At 45.2% G+C, this 27,607-nt stretch overlaps 1 protein-coding gene across 4 annotated transcripts in view; it reads right to left on the reverse strand.

Moving 5' to 3' along the window:
- The window catches only part of WSB1 (WD repeat and SOCS box containing 1), a 35,542-nt gene continuing 7,935 nt past the window's right edge, over positions 1-27,607 (reverse strand). For 2 of the 4 annotated variants that reach the window (XM_045889447.3, XM_045889448.3), the window contains exons 5-9: positions 25,662-25,762; positions 23,240-23,412; positions 22,671-22,784; positions 21,153-21,260; positions 19,534-20,677 (exon numbers count right to left, since the gene is read on the reverse strand). In XM_045889447.3, the coding sequence (XP_045745403.1) occupies positions 20,518-20,677; positions 21,153-21,260; positions 22,671-22,784; positions 23,240-23,412; positions 25,662-25,762 (656 nt within the window). In that variant the 3' untranslated portion in view covers positions 19,534-20,517. Of the gene's footprint in view, positions 89-14,772; positions 15,320-19,533; positions 20,678-21,152; positions 21,261-22,670; positions 22,785-23,239; positions 23,413-25,661; positions 25,763-27,607 lie in introns of those variants that run through there. The other 2 variants (XM_064583217.1, XM_064583218.1) reach the window with 2 other exon arrangements.

Raw genomic sequence — 27,607 nt, forward strand, 5'->3', positions numbered from 1 at the left:
CATGCCGCCTCTTCCTTAGGCCCCAGCTGCTCTGCGGTTACATCCAGCCTTGGCTTCCTCTGGAGGGTGGAGCCACATTCTTTGACCTCTGTAAAACATCATGGGGCTGTTTACTTCTTCCTCTGGGTGGGTTAGACTCTTGTAGGCGCTAGAAAGGGTGGTACAGGCTGGTCTTTCAAGGCTCCCCATGCCCCCCCCAACCCAGCCCTCGAGAGGGCCATGTGGCTTGATCCCAAGACTTGGCAAGACAGCCATGGATATCTGCGAAGTGACAAAAGGAGAGGAGGAGCCTAAGAAGAAAACAGCTTTCACACATGAAAATGCCTGGAAATGTTTTTCAGACACATTATTCTTCTCTGGGGTGATGTTCAAAGCCAAAAGAGCCTGGGGCCCGAGGCTCCAGGAGGTGACTCAAGTGGCCCAAGCAGATATGCAGCTACTTCCACTCCGCAGTGGGTGTGTATGTCTGGATGTATATTTTGTGTGTGTGTGTATGCACGTATGTGAGTGAGGATAGGTGAGTGTGTATGTGGGTGTGTGTCTGTCCCAGGACAGGGCCTCTCCCTACAACTCTGGAGCCGGTAGGGCATTTAGCAATCCCCTAAACCCAACCACTTTCCAGGGATGTGGAGACCGAGGCCCGAGGGACATGGCCTTTTCCAGAGGTAAAGGAGGAGGTGGCCTGGGACTCTGAAGTGGTCTCACCTGCACCCCGGCACTAGCCCCTCTTGCTTGGTGGAGGTCACAGCCGCTGGATGATGATGGCCCAGTTGGCATGCCCAGCAGTGGCCCTCACCTCAGGCAGGCCCCATGCTCTGTAGTTTCCCCAGATTATGTCATTCCATTTACTCCTCACAATCATCTTTCAAGGGGGCATTTTCTTTTCTTCTTCTTTTTTTTTTTAAGATTTACTTATTTATTAGGGAGAGAGAGCATGCTTCAGAGCGGTGGGGAGGGGGGAAGGGCAGAGGGAGAGAGAGGATCTCAAACAGACCGTGCACTGAGCATGGAGCCTGATGTGCGGCTCAGTCCCACGACCCCGAGATCAGGACCTGAGTGGAATCCAAGAGTCAGATCCTTGTTTAACCGACTGAGCCACCCAGGTGCCCTCAAAGGGGCATTTTAATCTGTACTTCACAGATGAGGAAACTGGACCCAGATGTGTTTTACTTCCCACGGCCAATGCTCATTCTATTTATGAGACATGACTGACATTTCTGAGCACACGCTGTGGGCCAGACACTGTTCTAAACACTGCACACGCATTAGCTCATTTTGTCCTAGTGGCGGACGTACTTTGATTAGCATGTTATAAACGAGGTCTCTAAGGCACGGGATTTAAGTAATTCACTAAGATTTAAAAAAACAAAAAAAAAGTAAGGAGAGGAGTCAGAAATCCAACACTCAGTGAGGGAGGGAGAAGTGAGACAGGGAAGGGAGGGGAGCAGGGTTAGCACGGTGGGCAGCTGGGGTTCATCCCCCCCAGGGACCGGCTCACAGGCTGCAGAGGACACACATCAGGATTCAGCAGAGGAGTGAGAACACTCCTCACTGGTTGAGGGTCTCACCCGGGGTCCTGGCAAATCCTTGGCACTTCTGAGTTGCCCCTGTGTGGGCTTAACATCCAGGGAATGTCCTGAGGCAGAGATGCAAGAAGTCACCTTCATAAGGTACTCTCAGCAGTTGACTCCAGGTGGCCCAGGGGTCACAGGCATGGCAGCACCCCCTACCTGGAATTAGACCTAACATATAGGTGCTCAACAAATGCTCATTCTTCCCTACTCGCTATAGGTACCTTTTTTGGTGTGTGTGTATATATGTTTACCCAGACATTCCTGAAAATCAATAAAATCTATTTCATTAAGTGTCTGTCAACATGGGATTTGCCTTTGCAACATCATGAAATTTCTATATTAAAAATATTCACAGGTTAGAAAACTTGCTTTATCAGATCACTACCCAATTATTCCTTCACAAAAATCATCGTCTCCATGACTGTTCATAGCAGCACCACTCACGAGAGCCAGAAGGTGGAAGCAACCCAAATGTCCGTCAATGGATCGATGGGTTAAACATTGTGCTATATCCATACAGTGGAATATTATTCAGTCATAAAAAGGATTGAAGTATTGATACAGGCTGCAACATGGATGAACCTCAAAACATTATGCTATCCTTTCGAAGCCAGACACAAAAGGCCACATAACATATGATTCCATTTCTATGAAATGCCCTGAACAGTTAAATCACAGAAAGCAGATTCGTGGGTGCCAGGCTCTGGGGAGAAAGGAATGGAGAGTGATTGCCTCGTGGGTATGGGTCTCCTTTGGAGGTGATGAAAATGCTTTGAAACCAGACAGAGGTGACGGTATCACCACATTGTGAAGATACTAAGTGCCAATGAATTTTTTGCTTTAAATGGTTAATTGTATGTTATGTGAATTTCACTCAAATTAAAAAAATGATCTCATGTTCGCATTGTCCATAAGAAGTAGAGAGAAGGGAAATGAAGGTGTCAGGTGAGCTGCACAGGAAGCAGGAAAGTGACCTCCCCTGCCCAGGAAGTCCTGCCGAAGGGATCCTCAGGCTCAACCGCAAACTAAGAGAGAACAATGAAGTGGTATTTTTTTGTCTTTCAAACTGGGACATGTTTTCCCAAATAGTACTCCAATTTGGCATGAGAATGGTAAAAAGGGCATTCTCATACACTGGTGGGATAAAAATGAGCCTAGCCATACTGGAGGTAGGTTTGCCATTTTGTATTCTAAGAGTTTAAATTGTTCAGGTCTTTTTAATCTTTTTAAGATTTATTTATTTATTTATTTGACACACACAGAGAGAGAGCTAGTGAGCACACAAGCAGGGGGAGCAGCAAAGGGAGAGAGAGAAGCAGCTCTCCGCTGAGCAGGGAGTTCGATGTGGGGCTCCACCCCAGGACCCGGGGATCATGACCTGAGCTGAAGGCAGACACCTAACCAACTTAGCCACCCAGAAGTCCCTAAATTTTTTTTTTTTTAAGGAAAAGTCTATACCCTTTGACTTAGTGTATAATGTCAGGGTCCTGGCCAGAAACAGGCCCAAGCACTTAGTCTGTAACTGAGGTGGTATTTCAAATCAGTGAGGGAATATTCTCATAAAAGAGAAAGGCTGAATAATGGCATTTGGGCAGTTGGCTAACGCTTTGGAAAAAAGTAAGTTTAGATCTTTATCTCATACCTTTTTTTTTTTTAAAGATTTTATTTATTTATTTGGGAGAGAGAGACAGAGCAAAAGAGAGAGAGCACAAGTGGGTGAGAGGGACAGAGGGACCAGCAGACTCCCCACCCAGCAAGGAGCCAGAACCAGGGGCTCGATCCCAGGACCCTGGGATCATGACCTGAGCCGAAGGCAGACGCTTAACCGACTGAGCCACCCAGGAGCCCCTACCTCATACCTTACATCAAAATAAATTCCAAAGGGGATTAAAAACATGAAGAAGTAGAGGAAGGAGGAGGAGGGGGATGAGGAAGAAGCGGGGGTGGAAGAAAATTAGGGAAATCTTTGTCTGGTACTCAGATGGGAACAGTCCTACAAGCAAAAAGCAAAGGGAAAAAGAATACAAGAAAACATCAAAAGGTCGGACCACATAAAAATGTAAAGCATATGTGTTCAAAATCACCAAAAACAAAACCAAGAGGTAACTTCTAAGCTTGGGATAACACTTGCAACACATGTGAGAGACTTGACATTTTGAAGTGCTTCTAAAAATCAACAAGAGGACAAAAAATTAAAAATAGGAAAATGGACAAAAGATAGGAATAGGCAACTCACAAAAGGGGAAGGGTAGACGTTTGCATCTATTTTTAAAATGCGGCCGGCACGTGGTTGAGCAGCCGCTGAGGAGGAACAAAGCCCAGGCTTTTGGGCAGAGAAGGCACTCCCTCTTTCCAGCGCCGGCGGGGAGGGCCCATGTGGGCCAGGCCTCCGGGGAGCCGGCGTCTGGGATGCCTGAGCTCGCCCTTCCCAGGGGCGGGAGAACCAATTCCCTCCTTTGTGGAAGCTTCCCCCCGGGGTGAAGCCCACGGGCCCTCGGGGAGGTGGCGAGTCCTCTCCGTGCGTTCCCGGACGGCCTGGCGCCCCAGGCCTGGGGCCTGCACTCGGGGGTCGGGCGCGGGCCCCCAGGGCCGCCTCCTGCGCCCTCCACCGCGCTCCCGGCCACCGGGGGGCAGTGCTGCCCAGGACACGGCCGGCCGCGGCCCGCGCGGGGAGCCCGCAAAGGCCCCTTTCTTCTCCGCGGGGAGATGAGTCACTGCCCAGGCAAATGTCCGAAACGGCCTCGGATCCGGAGCTTCTGGCAGATGCCGGGCGCGGGGCGGCGGCGGCCGGCGCCTGAGTCCCCTGCTCTGCGGCTCCCGGCGCATCCGCCGCTCCCCGGGGCTGGGGGCGCGGCGCCGCGAAACTGGGTCAGGCCCGTGGCCTAGTTTGTGTTGGTTTGTGTTGGCAGGAGGTGAGTGGGCAGGCATCTCGATTGCCTCCCTGGCTCATTCATGGGACAGATATCTGAAGAGTCCCTACTAAGTGCCAGGCAGGGCAGGAGCCACGCTGACGGCCAGTTGCTAGTGAACTTCTGAAGCCGGGGCCGTGTGAGTTCACAGTGGGTCATCTCAGGACCCTGGAGGCTGGGCTTGCCTGGGCAGGTCCCCAGATCCCTGGGCTCCCTGTCCCATAGCAAGTTCAGCTGCTCAAATTGGAATGGCTCATCCTGGCATTGGATTCCCCTGGGATCTACCCCACTACCTCTCTGACTGGCTCCACAGGATGTCCTCACTCGTGTCCCGAACCCCCCCCCCCCCCCGCCCATTTCTGCTCATTTGGGCCCCGGGGCCTCTGCTTGTATTCCAGCCCTAGGTGGCCTTCTGCCTCCCACGCCTACCCAAGCCCACCCTGTCTTCCCTCTGTTTCTGATCCTGCCCTGGGATGTCCCAGGACTGCATTTCCTTTTCTCTTGTTAAAAAACAAAATTCAGGGGTGGGTGCCTGGGAGCTCAGTCAGTTAAGCCTTCTGCTGAGGTCATGATCCAGGGTCCTGGGATCCAGCCCAGACTGGGGCTCCCTGCTCTGCTAGGAATCGGCTTCGCCCTCTACCCCTCCCCCTGCTTGTCCTCTCTCTCTCTCTCTCTGTCTCAAATAAATAAATAAAATCTTAAAAAAAACATTCAACTGAGTAAATTTGAAAATCCAATTGGCCTTATTAAATGATTCATGAATTGGGCAGCACCCCATCTAGCAAGTAGAGGGGAGCTCTGAGCAGTTGTACAGAATGGAAGGTTTTTATAAGAAGGAGGGTGGAGCATTAGAAAGTCATCAGCCAAAAAAAAAAAAAAGATTGTCCAGGCAAGGTCTCTTTCCCTTAGGCGGAAGCGCAGGGGGTCTTACCAGCCGCTGACCTCACTTCCTTTAGAGGACGGGCACCCCTGTGGCAGACTCCTTGGCTGGTAGGAAAATTCCTGGCTGACTGGTTATGACTGCATTTCTCAGGGAGGTTGAAACTGCAATTAGATTCCGTACTAAGCCTGTTTGGGGACTCAGCCTAAGTGACACCGTTTTGGGCCTGTGGCTTTTTTTTTTTTTTAACACTCCAAAATTTTCACTTTTTGCTCATAAAGAGGACACTTTGGTTACCTGGTCCTAAAATGTGAGCTGCTGGACCTCAGTGAAGCTAGAAGCAACCTATACAGACCAGGTCTGTTCAGTGGGAGGCTGCGGGGCGGGGAGGGGGTGGTTGCCGCTGGAGATGGCTGGGGAGACCCAGAAAGGAAGAAGCCGTGGGCCGGACTAGCACAAAGACCTTCTGTGCCAGGAGGGAGGTCAGCGAGAGTCAAATGGAGGAGGGGCTGAGTCCAGAAGAAACTAGCTGTTCCTCTCCTCTTTTTTCCTTCCTCTTTCCTGCAACCCCCAGCCCCCACTCGAGGTTGGGTGGGACACCACTTCAGCTGGGTCTCTCGGTCGCTGAATTGTGCTGACGGTGCCCGCTCATCAGCTCCCTCCAGCCCCCACCCAGCTTCCCGGCAGCTCCTGAGCATCAGAGATGGCTCTGCCTGCGTCGTGGGTGGACACACTGAGGCTCAGAAAGGCTAAATGACTTGCCAGGAAACACTGTGAGGTGGGAGAGGGTTACCTCCGGGCCCCAAGCTCCCCAATCCAGAGACCGGAACAAGTAGGCAGCAGGTGCACTGTGCCTTTGCTGGATGATGTGTTCATAGGTTTGAAGGTGTCCATTGGTCTCTAGCTTTTTTAAAAATTACTTTTTTAATGTTTGCTGTAGAATTTCCCAGCAATACAGAAGTGTCTAAAAATAGAATCCCAACGAAGGTCTAATTCTCCCCCCGCAGCCAATTCACATCTCACTGTTAATGTCTTGGTATATAAATCCTTCCAAGCTTTTCCAATAATAAACAAACAAGCAGGCAAACAAATAAATCTAATGAGCATAGCAGTCTAGAACTTGCTCTGTTCTCTTCTTGTAGCTTTCTCTTTCTTATAAAGGCTCCTAAAAACCCCTCTGGGGTTAAGCCAGCCCTCTCCGACGGACAATCAGGTAGTTTCTTGGTTGTATCTTTACAGGTACATACACTTGGTGCGCTGTGGGAACAGCTCTGGGGAGAAACTTTCTAAAAGCGGACTTGTGAGACAAAGGAAATTCATGTGTCTGTTAGTCTCTTTATTTTTTTTATTTTATTTTATTTATTTATTTTTTTTAAAGATTTTATTTATTTATTTGAGACAGAGAGAATGAGAGGGAGGAGGGTCAGAGGGAGAAGCAGACTCCCTGCCGAGCAGGGAGCCCGATGCGGGACTCGATCCCGGGACTCCAGGATCATGACCTGAGCCGAAGGCAGTCGCTTAACCAACTGAGCCACCCAGGCGCCCAAAACTTTCAATTTCTTTCTTTTTTTTTTTTTTTAAAGATTTTATTCATTTATTTTGACAGAGAGAGACACAGCGAGAGAGGGAACACAAGCAGGGGGAGTGGGAGAGGGAGAAGCAGGCCTCCCGCCGAGCAGGGAACCCGATGCGGGGCTCGATCCCAGGACCCTGGGATCATGACCTGAGCCGAAGGCAGACGCTTAACGACTGAGCCACCCAGGCGCCCCTGTTAGTCTCTTTAAAAGCTTGTGGTTGCAAGGGGCTGACAGGTGCAGGGTTGCTGTATGGAGCCGAGCGGTTCCAGATGTCAGCCTCCAGGGATCCCTCCCTCACCACCTGCTTCCTCCCTCTCTGGCCAGGAAGCAGCTCAGTCTAAAGCTTCTGCCTTTGTGCACCAGTCCCTGGGGTCCTTCTGTCACCCCTGACCCCACCGCCCCGCACAACCTCCTTATTTGCCATCTAACACCTCCACAACCCTAGGGCTGTCAGCACCCACAACGGCCCCATCAGGGGTGCCACCATTCAGCCATGGACTCCCAAAGCCTTTCCTTTGCAGCCTGCTATCTTTGGTAACAAACCCCCTTTCCCCTCCTTTTAAGGCAGTGACAAAGACAGAGAAACTGTTTGTCTCCAAAAGCGAATCAGGCCATCTCCACTGCCGCAGTGCTGGGCCTAGATCTGCTTGTAGTGGGTCTGCTTATTGTCTTGATAGGGGGTCTGGGGTCCACTCCGGGGATGTCGGGTGAGTGGTGTGGGCCAGTCGAGCAGGAGGGTTTCATGGAACTACTCTACATGCTCAGCATCAAGCCAGGCACTGGGAGTGCCCAGCCGACCTCCTTTCCTTCAAGGAAACATTTTTATATCGGGCAGCAGAAAGACAGTAACCGTCCCCGTGTAAATGTAAAAACCCCGCGACTCCAGCCCGCTTTACACGCCTGCATGAGTCCTCTGTCCTTTCCATACCCTCATATTTCATCCACCTTTCATGAGCTTTTCCTTCATTCATGCACTGGGTTGGGGCTGTGAACCCCGAAAGAAGAAGCAGCTGCCTGTTTTACAAGCTGGGTGCCGAACCTCTTTTGGTTAAGATAATACCTGGTGCTGGCGAGGCTGTGGGGAAATGGTTACACCCGCCCGTGCTGCCGCCTGTGGTTTAGACAGACTGCATGTCATGAAAGCCATCAGGCAGGGTGCTCATACAAGCTGGAACTTTGACCCACTAGCCCATCTTTGGCATTACAAAAGCTTCCTTCTTTGGGGAGCTATTTTTATTTTTTATCTATTTATTCTTTAAGATTTTATTTATTTATTTGAGAGACAGAGAGAGCACAAGTGGGGGGCCAGAGGAAGAGGGAGAAGCAGACTCCCCTCTGAGCAGGGAGCCTGACACGGGGCTCGATCCCAGGACCTGGAGATCATGACCTGATCCCAAGACAGACGCTTAACAAACTGAGTCACCCAGGTGCCCCTGGGGAGCTATTTTTAATAGGAGAAAAGAGGGAGCAACTTTTTTTCCCCATATTTTTATTTTTATTTAATTAATATATAATGTATTATATGTTTCAGGGGTACAGGTGTGTGACTCATCAGTCTTACACAATTCACAGCGCTCACCATAGCACATACCCTCCCCAATGTCTATCACCCAGCCACCCCATCCCTCCCACCCCCTCCACTCCAGCAACCCTCAGTTTGTTTCCTGAGATTACGAATCTCATGGTTTGTCTCCCTCTCTGGTTTCGTCTTGTTTCATTTTTCCCTCCCTTCCCCTATGATCCTCTGTCTTGTTTCTCAAATTCCACATATCAGTGAGAGCATATGATAATTGTCTTTCTTTGATTGACTTATTTCACTTAGCACAATACCCTCTAGTTCCCACGTTGTTGCAAATGGCAAGATTTCCTTTTCTTTTTTAAAAAATTTTTAGTTATGTTAATCCCCATACATTACATCATTAGTTTTAGATGTAGTGTTCCATGATTCATTGTTTGTGCATAACACCCAGTGCTCCATGCAGAACGTGCCCTCTTTAATACCCATCACCAGGCTAACCCATCCTCCCACCCCCCTCCCCTTTAGAACCCTCAGTTTGTTTTTCAGAGTCCATTGTCTCTCATGGTTCGTCTCCCGCTCCAATTTCCCCCTCTTCATTCTTCCCCTCCTGCTATCTTCTTTTTTTTTTTCTTAACATATATTGCATTATTTGTTTCAGAGGTACAGATCTGTGATTCAACAGTCTTGCACAATTCACAGCACTCACCATAGCACATACCCTCCCCAATGTCTATCACCCAGCCACCCCATCCCTCCCACTCCACCCCCCACTCCAACAACCCTCAGTTTGTTTCGTGAGATTAAGAATTCCTCATATCAGTGAGGTCATATGATACATGTCTTTCTCTGATTGACTTATTTCGCTCAGCATAACACCCTCCAGTTCCATCCACGTCATTGCAAATGGCAAGATCTCATTCCTTTTGATGGCTGCATAATATTCCATTATATATATATGTATATACCACATCTTTTTTTTGTTTTTAAGATTTTATTTATTTATTTGACAGAGAGAGACACAGCGAGAGAGGGAACACAAGCAGGGGGAGTAGAAGAGGGAGAAGCAGGCTTCCCGCAGAGCAGGGAGCCCGATGCGGGGTTCGATCCCAGGACCCCGGGATCATAACCTGAGCCGAAGGCAGACGCTTAACGACTGAGCCACCCAGGCGCCCCTATACCACATCTTCTTTATCCATTCATCTGTCGAAGGACATCTTGGCTCTTTCCACAGTTCGGCTATTGTGGACATTGCTGCTATAAACATCAGGGTGCATGTACCCCTTCGGATCCCTACATTTGTATCTTTGGGGTAAATACCCAGTAGTGTAATTGCTGGATTGTATGGTAGCTCTATTTTCAACTTTTTGAGGAACCTCCATACTGTTTTCCAGAGGGGTTGCACCAGCTTACATTCCCACCAACAGTGTAGGAGGGTTCCAAGATTTCCTTTTCTGATGGTTGCATAATATTCCATTGTATATGTATACCACATCTTCTTTATCCATTCATCTGTTGATGGACATCTAAGCTCTTTCCACAATTTGGCTATCGCAGACATTGCTGCTATACACATTGGGGTGCATGTACCCCTTCAGATCACTACATTTGTATCTTTGGGGTAAATACCCAGTAGTGCAATTGCTGAATTGTAGGGTAGCTCTATTTTCAACTTGTTGAGGAACCTAAGAAGGAGCAACTTTCTTTTTTTTTTTTTTTAAGATTTTATTTATTTATTTGACAGAGAGAGACACAGCAAGAGAGGGAACACAAGCAGGGGGAGTGGGAGAGGGAGAAGCAGGCGTCCTGCTGAGCGGGGAACCCGATGCGGGCCTCGATCCCAGGACCCAGAGATCATGACCTGAGCCAAAGGCAGACGCTTAACGACTGAGCCACCCAGGTGGCCCAGGAGCAACTTTCAATGTCTAACCGGAGGCAGCTTGTAGATGGAAAGCTCCTTGGATCCAGGGCCTTTTTTTTGTGCATAGGGCTGCCAGAGGCTGGGGCAGCAAGAGCAGGCTGTCCGCAAATGCTCACGAGCCAGGGTGCCGAGAGCTGCAGTGTGGTGTGGAGGTCAGAGGTGCAGCTCCAAGAGCCAGCCTGCCTGATTTGAGTCCCACTCAGTAGCTGTGTGGCCTAAAAAGTTCTGTCACCTCTCTGTGCCTCAGTTTCTTCTTCCGTAAAACGAGGATGGTGATTAGAGCAGGACCAATCTCATGGGATTGTTGTAAGTATAAAGAAGGTGAAATATGTGAAGCAGACGTATATAAAAATATGAGCTATCGTTACCACTGAACAAAACATTCTGAAATGTCATGTGGCAATTATAAATGGTAACTAGGAAAAAAATTTAAAAAAAAAATGGTAACTAGGGGTGCCTGGCTGGCTCAGTCGGAAGAGTGTGCAGCTCCTGATCTCTGAGGCCTTGCTCTGCACAAGGGCAGGCACCACTGTTATCTAAGGAATGAGCTGGGGAGGCATGAGCTGCGGGGGTGGGGGGTGGGGGAGTTGAGGGGGGGTGCATAAGGATGCTTTGAAATGGCACAGACAGCCAGGTAGGGAGGCCACTGGAAGTTCCCCCAGGGTTCTCCCTGGTTTCCGGTGCTCTCCCCTACGGCCCCTCCCTTTGAAGGTCCCATTGCTGTGCAGACTGGGGAGCATTGGTACCAACAAGATGACTGAAAGGAAACAGCACCTCGGTTTCCCAATCTGGGCTCCGCTGTGAATTTTACCTCGTCTTGATCCAGTTGATTGACTTCAGGAACATGAAGGAGTTTGAACCAGATCAGTGGTTTTCAACAGCGAACCTGTTGTGTGTGGCCTGGGTTGTGTTCAGACTCAGAATCTCCAGGGACAGAGCCTGGCAGGTATGTTTTCAGAAATTCCACAAGTAACTCTTACGGTCCTCACTGGCCTTAACTTATCTGTTCTCTGGCAAGGGCCATGGGGCATACTCGCTGGGAGCTTTGGTGGGGTCAGTATAGAACCCCAGTGCTATCCCAAGAACTGGCAGCTTTGTAAAGAAAAACAACTTAACCACTCATATTGTGCTGTAGGCCAGGTCCTACTCCGGTCTAGCAAATCCTTTAATCCCGATAACAACCCTGTGAGGTTGTAGCTAATAATTACCCCCATTTTACAGCCAGGCAAACAGAGGCCTAGATAAGCTCCCAACTTGCCTGAGGTCCCACAGCTAGTTCGCACAGAGCCGGGGTGCCCATCTGGCGGTTTGGCTGCCATCAACCCACTTTTTCGGTTGCTCCTGTGTTAGCCCAGCAAACCGGGGGTGAAGAGAGATCCTGCACGGAGCCCATTATAGCGATCAGGAGGGTGGCTTTTCCTTAGCTTTTTAGTGGTTTGCGGGTTTGCTTCCATCTGCTTCCTAGACTGGGGTTCTTTGAGGGCAGGAGTCCTCAAAGTGTCCCCGGCCCTGGGTATGGTCTAGCATGTGGCAAGTGCTCGGGTGCTGCTGAGTGGACGAACTGTAACTGAACTCAAGGGGCTCCCTGCATGGGGTGCATTCAACTGAACACAACCCAAGGAAGTGTTGAAAGCAAAGACTTTTATTACCTGCTATAAGGAAGGAGACAGGGAAGGAGCTCGCAGAGCACTGTCTCCCTGCGGGGTGAGTGCAGGAAGCTTTGATGCAGCGCAGTAGGGGGAGGGGCAGGGAGCTTGCATATACATTAAGGGACTTACACATACTCTATTACTTAGGCTCTGTGGTTCCATTGCGCATGCCCAGTGTGTCAACATGCTAGTGCATACATGGTATGTTCAAAAAATGGCAGCAAACCCCACCCATGGGAGGTGATCTTCGTATTCAGATGAGTTTAAGGTAACTTCAGGACGGCTCTGCTTGGGTCCTCAGCTCCAACCCGCCTGAAACTGGCTCCCATAAGGGGCTATCAGGTGAAACACCAACACAACCCCTAGCTGAGTGTTGTGTCCTTGATGGAAACTGCTGGTCCTGCCCTGGTGTGTCCTTTTCCCCTCCTCCCTTCTACTGACAGCTTTCAGCCCTCTGATTGGAGTAACTTCCCCTGGCCTCCTGGCTAACACAATGCATGCAGAAAGGCAGGCAGGAATGAATGAATGAATGAATGAATGAATGAATGAATGAATGAATGAAGCTGTGCTCAATTCCATCCAGTTCTCTACCTCCCTGTCCACCACTCCCCGATCATCTGCCTGCTCACGATCATCTGCCTGCTCACGGGAGGCCCAGAGTGGGGTGTGGCTGTTTTTCAGGCCTTTGGCATATATTTCCAAAACAACAAAACATTTTAAACAATGACTGATATGCTAAAAAAAAAAGTCTCTGGTTTGACTCAAATTTGTTTGGGGAAGGGGATAACGATAAACACCCAAGGCCCCTGTTGCTATGGAGATGTGCTCCCGTAGGCGTCATCATAACGGCTCCCTACTTTAGGCTAGGCCCAAAGTGCTAAGTGCTAAGTACTTCTAGGGCTTGATCTCCTTTCATCCTGATAACCCTGGAGTTCAGGTATTAGGTTGATGTCTAATTTCACAAGTGAGGAAGAGGAGGTTCTGGAGGTGAAGGGGCTCGTTCAAGGTCACGCAGCTACAAATTAGAGCAGAGATTTTAAACCAAGTGTTTCTTGATTCTGAAGCCAATGGTCTTAGAAGTGTATAACCAGACTCTGTCTTGGCCTTGTCTGAGGTTGTGTTGATGGCCTCTCAGTATTTATTTAGTGCCGAGAAAACAGGCCAAAGGGACCCACTTTCCCCAGAAAAGTTCCAGCTAGGCACTCTATCTCTCTCTCCCATTCTCTTCCTCTCTCTCCCTCCCTCTCATTTGCAGAGGAAGATACCAGAGATCCCCTATGTTGCCTCTGGGAGGAGGAATAGTATGCCGTTCTTGGTACTTCTCCATGTAGCTTGACTTTAAAAAGTCATCAGCATTTACATTTAAAAACAATAATCATGAAGACAGTACTTTAAACATCCATGTGAAGATTTGCATTTCTTGAGCATGTATTTACGTTTAGATCCAATTTGCTCTGCCTGCCAGGAAGCTCCAGGTTGAACTCTGTGCACAGCGGCAGATGGAGTAACTGTTTTGTCATCCTGACTTCTGACTCCACCCTTTAGCAAGGGGGGCGGGGACGGGATCGGCTTTTTGGCAAGTTAGTTAAGGCTCTAGGCCTCCGTTTCCTCATTTATAAAATGGGGATAACAATACCTGCTTCATTGGGTTGCTGGGAGGAGGAGATTATACAGGTGAAACGCTTAGGGCAGGGGCTCCATCCTAGTGTTTGTGTTAGCCGTTTTTCAATTTTGATAGATTTTCATTGGCTGGATTTTCATTGTCAAACCGGTTTTCAGGAAGGGCTCACAGACGTTCTCCCCTTTCACTTGCACCGTCTTACTTCACCCTTCATGCATCATCTGTCCCCGATCTGTCCCTGGTGTCTTCTACTCTTGACATTATCTATAACATCCCATTGACCTTTTAATTCTGTATAAATTCCACTTTGTAGCTCATCAAATCCTAGATGCCACTGATTATAATCTGTACCACAAGGGTGTACCACTTAAGAAAGAAAAAAATTGGGGGGCACCTGGGTGACTCCATCGGTTGAGTGTCTGCCTTCGGCTCGGGTCATGATCTCAGGGTTCCGGGATCAAGTCCCACATCGGGCTCCCTGCTCAGCGGGAAGCCTGCTTCTCCCTCTGCCTGCTGCTCCCCCTGCTTGTGCTCTCTCTGTCTCCCTGACAAATAAAAAAAATCTTAAAAAAAAAAAAAGACAGAAAGAAGGAAATTTAAAGACACCATCGATTCTAAAATATATCCCAATTTCAGAGTTGTTCAAATGCGTAGGGATAAAAGTGTAGCTTTTAATCCATGAACATGTTAAGGATGTTCTGATCCTTTATTTCTGACTTGGGCCCTTCCTGGCTACGAACTGTCCCCGCGCCTTTGATGGCATCTGTAGCATTGACCTGCATGAGTCTCCCACCTGGCGCAGTGCCACTGTAGTGGCTGGCATTCCCGTTGGGTCAGCTCCAGGTAAGGGAGTCTAACCTTGTGGGCGCAGCTGGTGCAAGGGGCTCGGGTTTCCCCTGGACTCGGCAGCTTGTAACCAGCCCTGGTGTTGATCTTTCAAGCCAGGGGCTCTGAGGTCAGCTGACTTTCTCATCTCCAGTGACTGCTCTGCTGCTTCCTGTTTCAGCCTGTGTTTGATTGTTCACGTGGGTAATAAAAACGATTTGTTTGCGAGAAGTTCCTTTTTTTTTTTTTTTAAGATTTTATTTATTTGACAGAGAGAGAGAGAGACACAGTGAGAGCAGGAACACAAGCAGGGGGAGTGGGAGAGGGAGAAGCAGGCTGTCCACTGAGCAGAGAGCCCTATGTGGGGCTCGATCCCAGGACCCTGGGACCACGACCCGAGCTGAAGGCAGACGCTCAACGACCGAGCCACCCAGGCGCCCGAGATAGGTTCCTAAGAGGAACAGTGGGAGGATGAAACTGACCCACACCCAGTGCCGTGGGCAAAGGACAGAGCTCAACAGTCATTTTCTCGTCTGTGTGCATTTCCATCTCCGAATTAAATTTGGAGCCACTCCTTCTATGCTCATTTTTTCCATGATTCAGTGAAAAGCTGGCTGTGTTGGGGGAAAGGTTACGTCTGACAGCATGCTGACCCCAGGGGTTTGGCAGACACAGGCAGGGACTAGCCTAGGATCTGTATTGACTGAATGCCTTACCTAAAGCATTGTGCCCATCCGTGGCCATCATGGAGAGAAACGGGGCCCTGGAGACAGGAATTCAAATCCTGGGTGTCATTTCTCAGTTGTAGGACCCTGACAAGTAAGTTGGTCTCCCTGGCCCTCCATAGCTGTAAAACGGGAATAGTGATACTTGAGTTGCTGGAAAGCACCAGGCCGCAATAGTAACGAACACTTGGCCAATGCTCAACAAATGGTAGTGACAGACGTTGAATGCCTACCACATACCTGACATCGTGCAGATACAAAATAAGAGCTGAACACTTCTCGTGTAGGGAGGCATTATTACTTATTACAAAGCTCCCGAAGTTACACGCTGTTAAGCAGCCAAGGCTGCAATCAACCTTGGGCCGGCAGCCTCAGCCGGCAGTTCTGCAAAGTCCTCTGGGCAGCAGGCCCTGGGGTTGAGGGACTGGGCCAACCTGCTGTATGAACACCCTCCTGACTGAGGGGGCCAAGCCGAGAAGACTGCGTCTTTGCCAGGTGCCGAGCAACGTGACCCAGACATCCCGCGGGAGCTGCTCTTTCCACCTAGCAGCAGCTGGGTGGGTTGGCTCGGGGCCTCTCATCCAAATGCCCCAACACCGGGGTACTTCCATGCCTGCGGTCCGGGGCTAGTCTTTGTCTCTCACTGGGACCCAAAGGCCAGCCATGGGCAGCAGAGCCCTCAGGAGGCCACAGGACCCCTCAGGGCTGAAGACATTTGTCTTCTCACTGAGGCACCAATACCTAAGGAGCAGTAACAAGTAACAGGGCATATTTGAAAAGGCCAAGGAAGTGGTGTAGAAATTACGACTGATGGAATCGAGGAAAAGGGGCAAGAGTGGTTTGGGCTGGGGCAGCACATCTGCCACCACCGAAGAGAGGCCATCTATGTCATGGGTCATAAACTCAAGTATCTGCAAGAACTGGAATGCCGTGAAATTCAGTAGAAGTGAAAACAGGCTTACGCTGCAGGAAGTGATGGCGGACACAACCCGACCCGGGGCTCCAGCCCCTTGGACCGCAGGCCCACAGGAATGTTCGCTTCTCCTCTCCTAAGCTCAAGCTTGAAACCTGCCATTCCTGCCAAATGATCTCAGGGGCCTTAGAGGCGGGGAGACAGTTCGGGAATACAGAGATGGATACCTGTGCACTCTAGCAGAGTTGCCACCCATGGAAGGGCTAAGGAGGTATCCCTGCTGGTCCTACAGACGCTTTAACTGTGCTCTCCTCCACAGTTCAGGATCGAAGGATGGTATGAGACAGACCCAGTGAATCATGTGACTTACTGGGGGAGCTTCCCATTTTGCCTTAGAGCTGATTAGGCTGAGTGCAAACTTGGGTCTTTGTGGTTTCCATTTTTTTTTTAAGATTTTATTCATTTATTTGGCGAGAGAGAGAGTATGAGCAGAGGGAAGGGGCAGAAGCAGAGGGAGAAGCAGACTCCCCAATAAGGAGCCCGATGAGGGTCTTGATCCCAGGACCCTGGGATCATGAGCTGAGCGGAAGGCAGACGCTTAACTGACTGAGCCTTCCAGGTGCCCTGGTTTCCGTTTTCTATCAGCCTCATCCCAGCCTGTTTTATTACCATTCTCACTAGCTTTCTCAACTTGCTTTTAATATTCGTCTTTTTTTCCTGCAAGAACATTTAATTATTAAACAGCAATTGGGAAACATACACAAAACCACTTATTGGAGTCACCACTTCATCTGTCTTCATTACCAACTCATTTTATTTTTTTAAAGATTTTTTATTTGACAGAGACAGACACAGCGAGAGAGGGAACAGAAGCAGGGGGAGTGGGAGAGGGAGAAGCAGGCTTCCCGCAGAGCAGGGAACTCAATGCGGGGCTCGATCCCAGGACCCCGGGATCATGACCTGAGCCGAAAGCAGGCACCCAACAACTGAGCCACCCAAGTGCCCCTACCAACTCATTTTAACTCTATTTCCTGACCTATACTAGAGGTTCATTTCTATGGTTCACACTTTATTTTTGGAATAGGAGAGTTATTAGTGCTTCAACCTCATTTAATGCAAAACAAAAAAATGATCACCATCATCACTGTATTATACATTTTCCTAAACAAAGTCTAGGGTTTATTTTCAGACCAGAAGAGTGATTCCCTGCGGTATTACAGGTAGAGAAAGTTCCTAGATTTCTGTCACCTCTGAAAGAGAAACCACAAGGATAATCATAGTTGTCGTCTCCAGTAGGGAAAATGCCAGTTAATAAAAATTGAATGAAATTGCTCTTCCTTTCCCAATCCCAGCCTCAATCTTTTATCCTGACTCAACTGTTAAACCTATATAATAAATGCCAAATCACCACACAAAGCTACCCAACCACCCATAATATAAATAAATCAATTTACATCTTATTCAAACCAGGTATTTTGCCTTGGCTAAAAGCAAGCTTTACAGAGAAAAGGGCAGGGTGAAATTGTCTACTAATCTTTACTCCTCCCAAACATCTTACCATAAATGTAAGCCAAGGTTATGATGGCCATTTCTCCAGGTTGCACTTAAACAGCTCTTACTTCCAAGGGGATTTAAAAACAAAAAACCAGTATACTCCAAATTGATGCTTGGCCAGATTTTGAAACTGACATAGAAGAACTGGTATTTAACTCTACTGTAGGAATTACTTGTGTTTTATAATCCATACATTCTATAGTTAAAATGCATTCTTAGGCCCAAACCCGGTCAGAATTACTTGGATAAAAATTTCACCCACAAACCTTCACTTGGTTCACCTGACGGTTGGATTCACGCCCCAGTCTCTGGCTTGGGAGACGACGCTGGCTTCTCATACTTGGGACTTTCTCCTCCCTGTGCGGGCTGGCTGATAGCCAAGTCCTCTGCACCCATCAGCCACTGCCCCAACCCACAAGCATGCTACAGCGCAGTCCAGCCTTTTTTGGTCTTGCCCTGAGGGCAGTACAAACCAGCTGAATCCAACTTTACTCTGTCACAAGTAGGCAGGGGACTTCAAGGATCATAAAGTTAAGGTTTGCCAACCTAAGGTCAAATTACAGGTCTTAATGTCATTTGAAGTTATTTCAATCAACTGAAATTGTGAAGGACAGCGTGACTGCTGAGTGTGAGGCGCCCTGTGCAGCACTAAAATAGGAAATCGGGTCTGAACATAAATGATCTCTTGCCAGTTCTCCAAATGGCATGCTTTTGGCAATCAGAGAAAGCAGTATCATTTTGATAAAATCCCATAGCTAGAATCTGACCCGACCACATCTCTCCTACCTTCCCTTGGTCACTCAACTCTATGTTAGTATCATCCTGTTATTATCTTCTCCACAAATGGGAAATTTAAGCGTGTTTCTACTTACTATATCCTGCAATCTTCCTTTCACCTTGGCACTATGATTTTCACATGAAAATGTAGCAAGCAATCTGGCCTTCTCAGAGAATGCATCTTCCAGAAATGCAATTTTTACCTGATCACATATGTTGGTTGGAGAGTAAATAATATCATGGTGTGAAGAATAAGTAATGGTATCTTATCATTTTCAAATTATAAAGCAGATGTATTACAAAGTAAAATGCAAAAAAAAAAAAAAATCACAACAGGTTTAAAGATAAGATGCTTTTGTGGTTTTTGTAAAACAGGATTCTCAAGAAGTAACTTAGGCACATTTTGTATTGGTTTTCAAATTTGTAACTTGCACTGTTCACAGAGCCAACTGTTAAGAACTTCCAGATAATCTCAGTGGCAACAACCAAGTCTTCAAGAGCACACATGACTGGGGGCACCTGGGTGGCTCAGTTGTTAAGTGTCTGCCTTCAGCTCAGGTCATGGTCCCAGGCTCCCGGGATCGAGCCCCGCATCGGGCTCCCTGCTCCACGGGAAGCCTGCTTCCTCTCCCGCTCCCCCTGCTTGTGTTCCCTCTCTCGCTGTGTGTCTCTCTCTCGGTCAAATAAATAAATAAAATCTTTAAAAAAAAGAGCACACATGACTGAATAAGTTTTGCTTATTCTGCCTCCTCAAAAGGCCCACATCACTAGACCTTCCTTTGGTTACTTTAACCAGATAGACTTACTATAAGCCTGTTGGTTCCCTTTAAAGATTTTCCTTTTGCTCAATAGTTATTTTCCCATTCCAGAGCTTTTCTGTGCTTTTAAAGTAAGTAACAATTACTACAACAGTTCTCCTAGAACAAACCACCAAAATTGGCCGCCTTCATGAAGCACTAACTCCACAGTAGTAGTACCTGTGCTATTCGTCATCCTTCTTGCGTAATGTGCTGTGGTACTGCATCCGTCTTACCCTGGGCACACAAAACGAGCACTCAACTTCCCAACATACTTAAGAAACATTTGTGATAGTGGTTTTTTACAAGTCTTTAATTAAAAAACTCAAAAATATATAATCAAGCATTGTACATAATGCATACATTCTTAACATCTGCAGCTAAGATAAATAACAGAAGGCAAAAGCAGATACACTGTATTGCTTCTCTCTGGCAAATCACCAGTATTACCCCCTGCAGAAATGTATGATACATGTAAAAAAAAAAAAAACATAAAAAAAACCAAGCAAAACCATGGTCTTAAAATTGTCCCTTAGTATAAACAAAATATTTAGCAATAATACAGTAGATGGGATTTTTCAAACTGACTGAAATTGATAATACTTTATACCACTGGGTTAAAGTAGCAAGCTGCTTTCCAAGCTTGAGGCCGGGGGGGGGGGGGCGGCGGGGAATGACGCAGGACAGACAGACAGACAGACAGACACACTCTTTTCCTAGTTATACCCTGGCTCTGTTTGTTTTTAGTAATTTCACTAATTCTATGTCTTGGATGCCATTCCTAAAGAAAACAAAATCCTTTCCCCTTGGGTTTCACTTGCAGGTCAGATGCCTGACCCCCACCCCCAACTGCTTTCTTCAGCCAGTATTACCATCTAACGCAGTGGCCTGGGGCAGGGGGGAAATAAATTCCTTCCACTTTGCAGCAAGCTAGATATCGCAGCTCTACTGAAGCAATATATACATGTTGGAACTAAAAGTGAAAAAAGCAAAAGGGTCCATTCAACACATAGCAGCTTATATCTAAATATATACATGTATGTATATGGTTTCACAGTTAAATTTTAAAAAAATTTACATTTGATATGTCCAGAAATATTTCTCCTGTAGTCTATAAATAATATTTTAATATGCTCAAATGATCAAAATGCACTACAAGAATGTATCAAATTAAATAAATTTTCTAAACCTTGACAAACAGATACTTGAAGTCAGTCAAGCTTGAGGTTTGTGTCAAGTGAGCTCCGTCAGACCCTAGAACCAGGGAAGACTGAGCCCTCTAGATACGATAGGAGAGAAACTCCAAAACTTTGGAAGGAATCGGCAGCTCCTGGACCTCCTGGATGGGCATCACTCTCCGGATCGACATGCGACACAAATGTTGAAGGCTAGGGACTTGCCTCGGAGTGGCCCAGAAATATACACTTCCATCGTGTGTCCTAAACAGAAACAACAACAAAAAAACCCCACAAGCTCAGTCACCTACATTACATGTATTTCAACATCCTACCGCTCAAACAACTAACATCCAAGGCTGTGTATGAGAGTCACAAACTACACATTAAAACCTAATTAAGGAGGCCTAACCAATGATCTCCTCTATGACAAAGTAACAGTATTATAAAGAGTCCTTATGGAAGATTTAGTGACAATAAAATACTGGCTGCTTTGATTAAAAGCCACCTTAGGGTGCCTGGGTGGCTTAGTCGGTTAAGCATCTGCCTTTGGCTCAGGTCATGATCCCAGGGTCCTGGGACTGAGTCTCCCATTGGGCTCCCCGCGGCCTGCTGCTTCTCCTCCCTCTGCCTGCCACTCCCCCTGCTTGTGCTCTTCCTCTCTCTCTCTCTCTCTGTCAATAAATAAATAAAAGCCACCTTAAATTGCCTCTAAAAGAAAACAGAAAAATCAATTTACCCAGCAGCTAAAACACTGCCATCAGTAGAAAAGGCACAGCAAAGACCATTGCTCAAAGGTGCAACTTGAACTGGATAATCCTCATCAATTCTCCAGAACCTCACCATTCTAGAAAGGAAGTAAGTTATCCAGTGAGTATCAGAATATTTAAGGTAAAAGCAACGTCTATACTTCAGATAAAAAACGCCACTCTGTTCTGAGTCACAACCACACATAAATACACACACATATCAATGCAGCAAGCAATTACGCTAACTCAATTACTCTAACTTGCTTTATAAAATATTTTCTAGCCTATACCAATCAGTAATTTGGATCAGCTCACACTTAAGAGACTATAATGTATGGCTGCCTTCCCTTCCCAGTGTTCGGATGGATCCATAATGGTCACAACCAGAATCTTTCTCCTTATGCTCAATTAATATCTGCTCTGAGAATTTTCACAGCCAAATGAAATTTCTCTGGCAAACAACAAGGATGTTAACATTAACATTATGTAATGTAACAACATTACAAAATGAAAAGACTAATTTATGAAAATATTACAATTAACAACATGTCTGCGAATCAAGATTTGCCATCTTATTTTCCCAAAAGGCAAAAAGGTTTTACTCTTTCCGACACATTTAAAAAGCCTTTTCACATAGGCAGAATGTGTCTAGAAACAGCAGAGACTGGATATGCAAAATCTGAACAAACAGAGAACAGTGACTGCTGGCAAAAAAACAAAAAACAAAACTTTCTCTGTTCTGGAAAAACGATAGTGACTCACCTTCTGAATTAATGTGACCAAACTACTTAATACTGTATACCATGCACATGGTATAATAAAAGCATGAGCAAAAGGAATGGCGATACCTAGGTTCTGCTTCGTACCAATAATCGTACCAGTGTATCTTACTTGTGTGACATTTCATCTTGTAGCCGCAAATGCAGTGGACACAGTGACTCAGCTTTTACCATTTATTTCACTTTGAAAATGCCCTTCTGCTTCAATCTTTACAAGCTATTACTGAAAAATAAACCTGTGAGCTAAAAGCTAATTAAAAATCTACCCAGTCTGCCTACACTAGTTAACACACAAGAAACACAGGGAAAGGCATAGATTATCTTTAGTTTGCATGGATACTCTTCTTCAGGCCAATATTCTTTACGACACATATCTCCCAAAGTCTTGTCTAAAGAAAGAGACATTAAAACCCACACAGCAGAAAGGCTTTTTTAAGCCTAGAAAATGTTTCAAGTAGAAAGATGAAAGGAAATCTTTAAAAGATAATAATAGGGCGCCTGGGTGGCTCAGATGGTTAAGCGTCTGCCTTCGGCTCAGGTCATGATTCCAGGGTCCTGGGATCGAGTCCTGCATCGGGCTCTCTGCTCCTTGGGAGCCTGCTTCTCCCTCTGCCTCTCTCTCTCTCTCTGTCTCTCATGAATAAATAAATAAAATCTTTAAAAAAAATTAAAATAAAAAATAAAAAAATAAAAGATAATAATAGGTCAAACTATAATTCACACACTTACTTATCATCAGCAAGGCTTGCAACATGCAGTCCATCATGACTAAAAGACACAGATCGTACCCATCGGTCATTTGCTCCTCCAGCAAATATTGGAGTAGGTGGGGGAAACAGGTGCCTGAGGACAAATACACGTTTTCAGTGAAAATGAGAGTCACTTCAAGAAGCGAAACTACCCAGATACAAAGTACATCTGTCTTTGAATTATGTTTAAACTGGCCTTAATGACCACAATTGAGGAGACGGAGTAGAGCTGATCCAAATTAAATGAAAGGAACCTTAAAAGAATTACTAATCTCCTTTTTACAATGTGGTTCAAGACACTAAGATTAACTCCAATGTTAGTTTCAACCGTTCTTCAAAAACCTTGACACGAAACTCTAAATATAATTAACCACTTCTACAGAGTCGTATACTGTCGAATGACAACAACATGATCTGTTATCAAGAGAGCCAATGATAGACTACAATTTTAATCCTACATGTTAGTGATTCTTTTCATGTAGTTTCTTAAAAGCTATACTAATAGCCAGAGATGAACCACAAACTACAATTAATTCATGCTGTACCCACCCAAATTCCATCAGAATGTCTCCAGTATGTGGATCCCAGATATATACTCGAGTATCATAAGATGCAGTAGCCAGTAATGCTCCATCAGGAGAAAAGTCACAAGCTACAACATCATGGTGGTGTCCTTCTAGTTTCCGTATCATGGTATATTTATCCATATTCCAAAGGAAAACCTGCAATAAAAAGGCAAATGTTATAGCTTCATTCAGACACACAGAGGACAAAATGGCACAACTTAATCTAAAACTGCTAAATTTAATTAACATTAAACATTATAAATTATGAATAATTAAAAGAATATGTATGCTCAGTGTCATAGTCAGATTAAAATCAGTCTTTAAGTTAATTAGACATGCAAATTCTATTTCAAATGTTTCTGTTAAATGTTAATTTAAAAATAAGCCTAAACATAAAAAAGGCAATGCAATTTAACCACAAAGTTATACTGAAATCCATTTATTCCAAAAACTAAATAACTAAAATATATACAAAAATAAATAGGGTTAAGTACTACAAACCCCCTTCTTTTTTTTTTTCCAGAAACTACCAAATTTTTAAAAAATATACAGACAGAAAATGTAATGTTAACAAATTGTTACTCCATTGGCATCTCCCTTTGAGATAATCACTTGTTTACAATAGGCTTGGGTCACCAACGTGAGCCTAGGAAGAGAAACAGATACTGCAAGCAAAGAGAATTTTCACAGCCAAATGAAATTTCTTTGGCAAACAACAAGGACGTTAAACCACATTACAAAACGAAAAGACTAATTTATGAAAATATTACAATTAACAACGTCTGTGAATCAAGATTTGCCCATCTTAATCTTCCCAAACCAACCACAATCATTAGTCATTTTAAGTATAAAACATTTAAATTACTTTAGTACAAGTTTACATAGTTTTCAACTCTGTAAGATCAGTACTTAGACTGTGCAGAATAGTTCTGAATAGGATTCAGATGTTTACTTCAGTCTAGTTATAGGAAATACGAGCTTGGAGGTTTACAACAATCCTAATAAGACAATCTCTCCTCTTGGAGTAAAGCAATCCTTTTTACTACTTTTTTTCTGCACAGACACAATATTATTACTTCCAAAGAAAAATAAATACAAATTTTAAGTTGGATCAAAGTCTTAAGGTATCTCTAACATCTCAAAGAATTCCAAAAAAAAGAGCACAGAGAAACCATTTGAAAGCCAATTACATTACATTAAATTGGTTTCACAGGTCAGACTCCCAATTCCATGAGACTGGAAGACTAATTTACTTGGAGGAGTCAGTGGGTTTCACTGCGGGCTGAAATTACTTTAAAAAAGAAAAAAAGAAAGAAAGAAAAGCAGAAAGTGGACATCGACCAGCACCTGTGTACGTACAGTACACCTTGCAGCGGAATGCAAGGTTACTTCATCCTATGGTAAAGGTCGCCCCCAGCCCGGTAGCCAGAGATGCCACTCTTTCTGCCCAGCTAACACCATTGTGCGCCTGTGTGCGAGTGGTGCCAGCATAACCTCAATCACACCAATATTGCTGCCACCACCTGTGACAGGGAAAGCAAGAAGCATATGGAAAACACACAGCCTAAAATAGCAATGTCAATATCTAGCTTTGTTCTTCTTATGATTTTTAAAGAACTGAATACTTTTTTTCTAAACTTCTAACATTTGCAACTATTATCTTAACATACTTCTTGGCTAAATAAAATGCATTTAAAACCAGCCTCCCACCCCCAGTAAGTCAGAGTGTATTCTGAATATCCCATGTATTTGGACTTCAACATTTTTCATAAACATCTGAAGCTAATAAGATCTCTTTCTACTAAGTCAGAGCTGGTAGACAACTAAAAGAGAGTTCATTAATAAGCATAACCCTCTCAAGAGTCACTTTATACTTAATCTGTCCACAGGTATGCTATGCAAGACAGACCATGTCAATTTTGTCTATAATTCACTCTAGACATACATGAGTGCTGTTTTTATTATTAGATTTTCAAGTTACTTTTTTTCAGTTAAATGTCCAGGACCAGCTGGGAATCAAAACTTTTTAAACAGCAAACTGGACAAAAAAAATAGAACAACAGAGAAGAAAATAATTAGCGGGAATGTCTTAACATTTGGACTAGATCTCTTCTATAGCACATAAACTTTCCTGTAGCACATAAACTTTCCTAGATCTTAGAAAGAGTAAATTTGACATACCCCTTACTTTATGAATATTATCTCTGACTAAAAGCAATCCAATTTCTCACTCCACAATCAATAACTGTATTTCCCTCATGCAAATTCTCCCCCATCGTGAAATAAAATATTTAAGATATTCATGACACCGAGCACAGACTTGTAAGTTACTTAGATTTAAAATGATTATGCACACATTATTATAATCCAGTTCACAAGGAATGTACAAGAACTTTGATACATACTGCTTTACTGGCTCCCACTGAACACAGCATAGAAGAGTCAGGAGAGAATGCACAGCTATACACCCAGTTCTGATGGCCCCTCAGTACTTTCATCATGTTTCCTGAACAAAAAGAAATAACCTGTATTAACCCTAGAGTTCACTTCCAATGAGCAGCATTTCAAAAATGGCAGGATCAGAGAATCACACACTTCTAGAGCAGCAGTGATTTATCTGTAACAAGGGTTAGCTATAAACTAGTTGATTATTTCATAAAGTTCTACTGGAACACAATCATGCCCCTTTGTTTGTTGTTACAATGGCAGAGGTAACTAAGGCAGAGACAGCATGGTCCACGAGCCTAAAATATTTACCATGTGGCCCTTCAGGAAAAACCTGCTGACCATTCACATATAGAAGATAGAATTCTTTTAGTCTAATCCACTTACTCTACAAATGAAGGACCTGTAACACTTCAAGGCTGAAATCTGAGAACACCTTCAAAATGCCTTTCATCCTTTTTCCTTTCTGATCACCTATATTCCACTCCAAAGCCCCTGTGCATTATAGCGATTATGTCTGTATATTTTAACTCTTAATTTTATAAATACTTACTGAATGTCGACTGTATGTCAGGCACTGAGGAGACAGCTATGAGTAAGACTAAGTCCCAACTCTCCTGAGCTTACATTTTAATGAGGCCACATTTTTTTTGTTTTGAGGGGTGGGGAGGAGAAGAGGGAGAGAGAGAATCCCAAGCAGGCTCTATGCTCAGGATGGAGCCCGACGAGTGGCTTGATCTCACGACCCTGAGATCATGACCTGAGCTCAAACCAAGAGACGCTTAACCAAATGAGCCCCAGGTGCCCTTGAGTCTATATTCTTAAAACATATGCACACAACTGAAAATGTGTTGAGAAAGCAAGCAGCTTTCGATATGCAAAAGAAAATAAAAATTTAATAACCAAACTGTTATAATTGTTGGGATATCTCCACCCCTCAAAGCCGAGCATTCAGAGAATGCTAAGATGCAGAGGTCCATCGTGGTTTGGTAAGATGAGCGTATTATTTTAGTAGGCAATTGTTATTACCCATCAGCTGGAACAAGTCTCCAAACCTCAGAGTTTTGTTTCCTACTACATTCAATTTAAGTCACAATACTTCCAAAGCAAACCCTCAACCTTGAGCCTGAGGCTGTTAGAGGACTAGCAGATCTTATTTAAATGTAAGGTGTTAGCCAAAACTGTAAACTTTCTTATTAGTGGCTAAGAAGCGGAAAGAGATGCTCATCTCTGGTCCTCTCAAATGAGGTAGACTTTCCGAAACTTTCTATGCACTGCGATTAACGAAGTTTCAGAAAAACCTGAGTACTTAACACTAACATACCTTTATTCTTTTATTAAAGTTATTTATTTATTTATTTATTTATTTATTTGTCAGACAGAGAGAGAGAGTGCACAAGCAGGGGGAGCAGCGGACAGAGGGAGAAGCAGGCTCCCCGCTGAGCAGGGAGCCCGATGTGGGGCTCGATCCCAGGACCCCGGGATCACGACCTGAGCCAAAGGCAGCGGCCTGACTGACTGAGCCACCCAGGCATCCCTAACATACCTTTTATTATACTGGATAGCAAGTCTTTTGATAATTTCTTACTTAACCTATCCAACTTATTATTATACTTATTAACTTTTAGGAGCTATAAATCCTGATATATAAATGTCTTAATTTAAGTTTTATTAGATTACTAAATTGTGTTACTTCAAGATCTACTTAAATTTTTGCTAAGCAAATGAAGTTAATAACCTTCCCTAAGATGAAGAAAATAAACTAACACATTTATAAAACGCTAAAATTGACCCAGATTTTGTCCTCATATAGTTGATACAGATCTGTGTGGTTAGTTTCTAAATAATATCAGATTGTTTAGAGTAACTGCTGGTTCCTGTTCTGGGTCACATTTATGGTTCCGTT

This window comes from Mirounga angustirostris, unplaced genomic scaffold (genome assembly GCF_029215605.1).
Source record: "Mirounga angustirostris isolate CCGP_5_RB_7025 unplaced genomic scaffold, mMirAng1.0.hap1 SCAF_17, whole genome shotgun sequence".
Classification (NCBI taxonomy): domain Eukaryota; kingdom Metazoa; phylum Chordata; class Mammalia; order Carnivora; family Phocidae; genus Mirounga; species Mirounga angustirostris.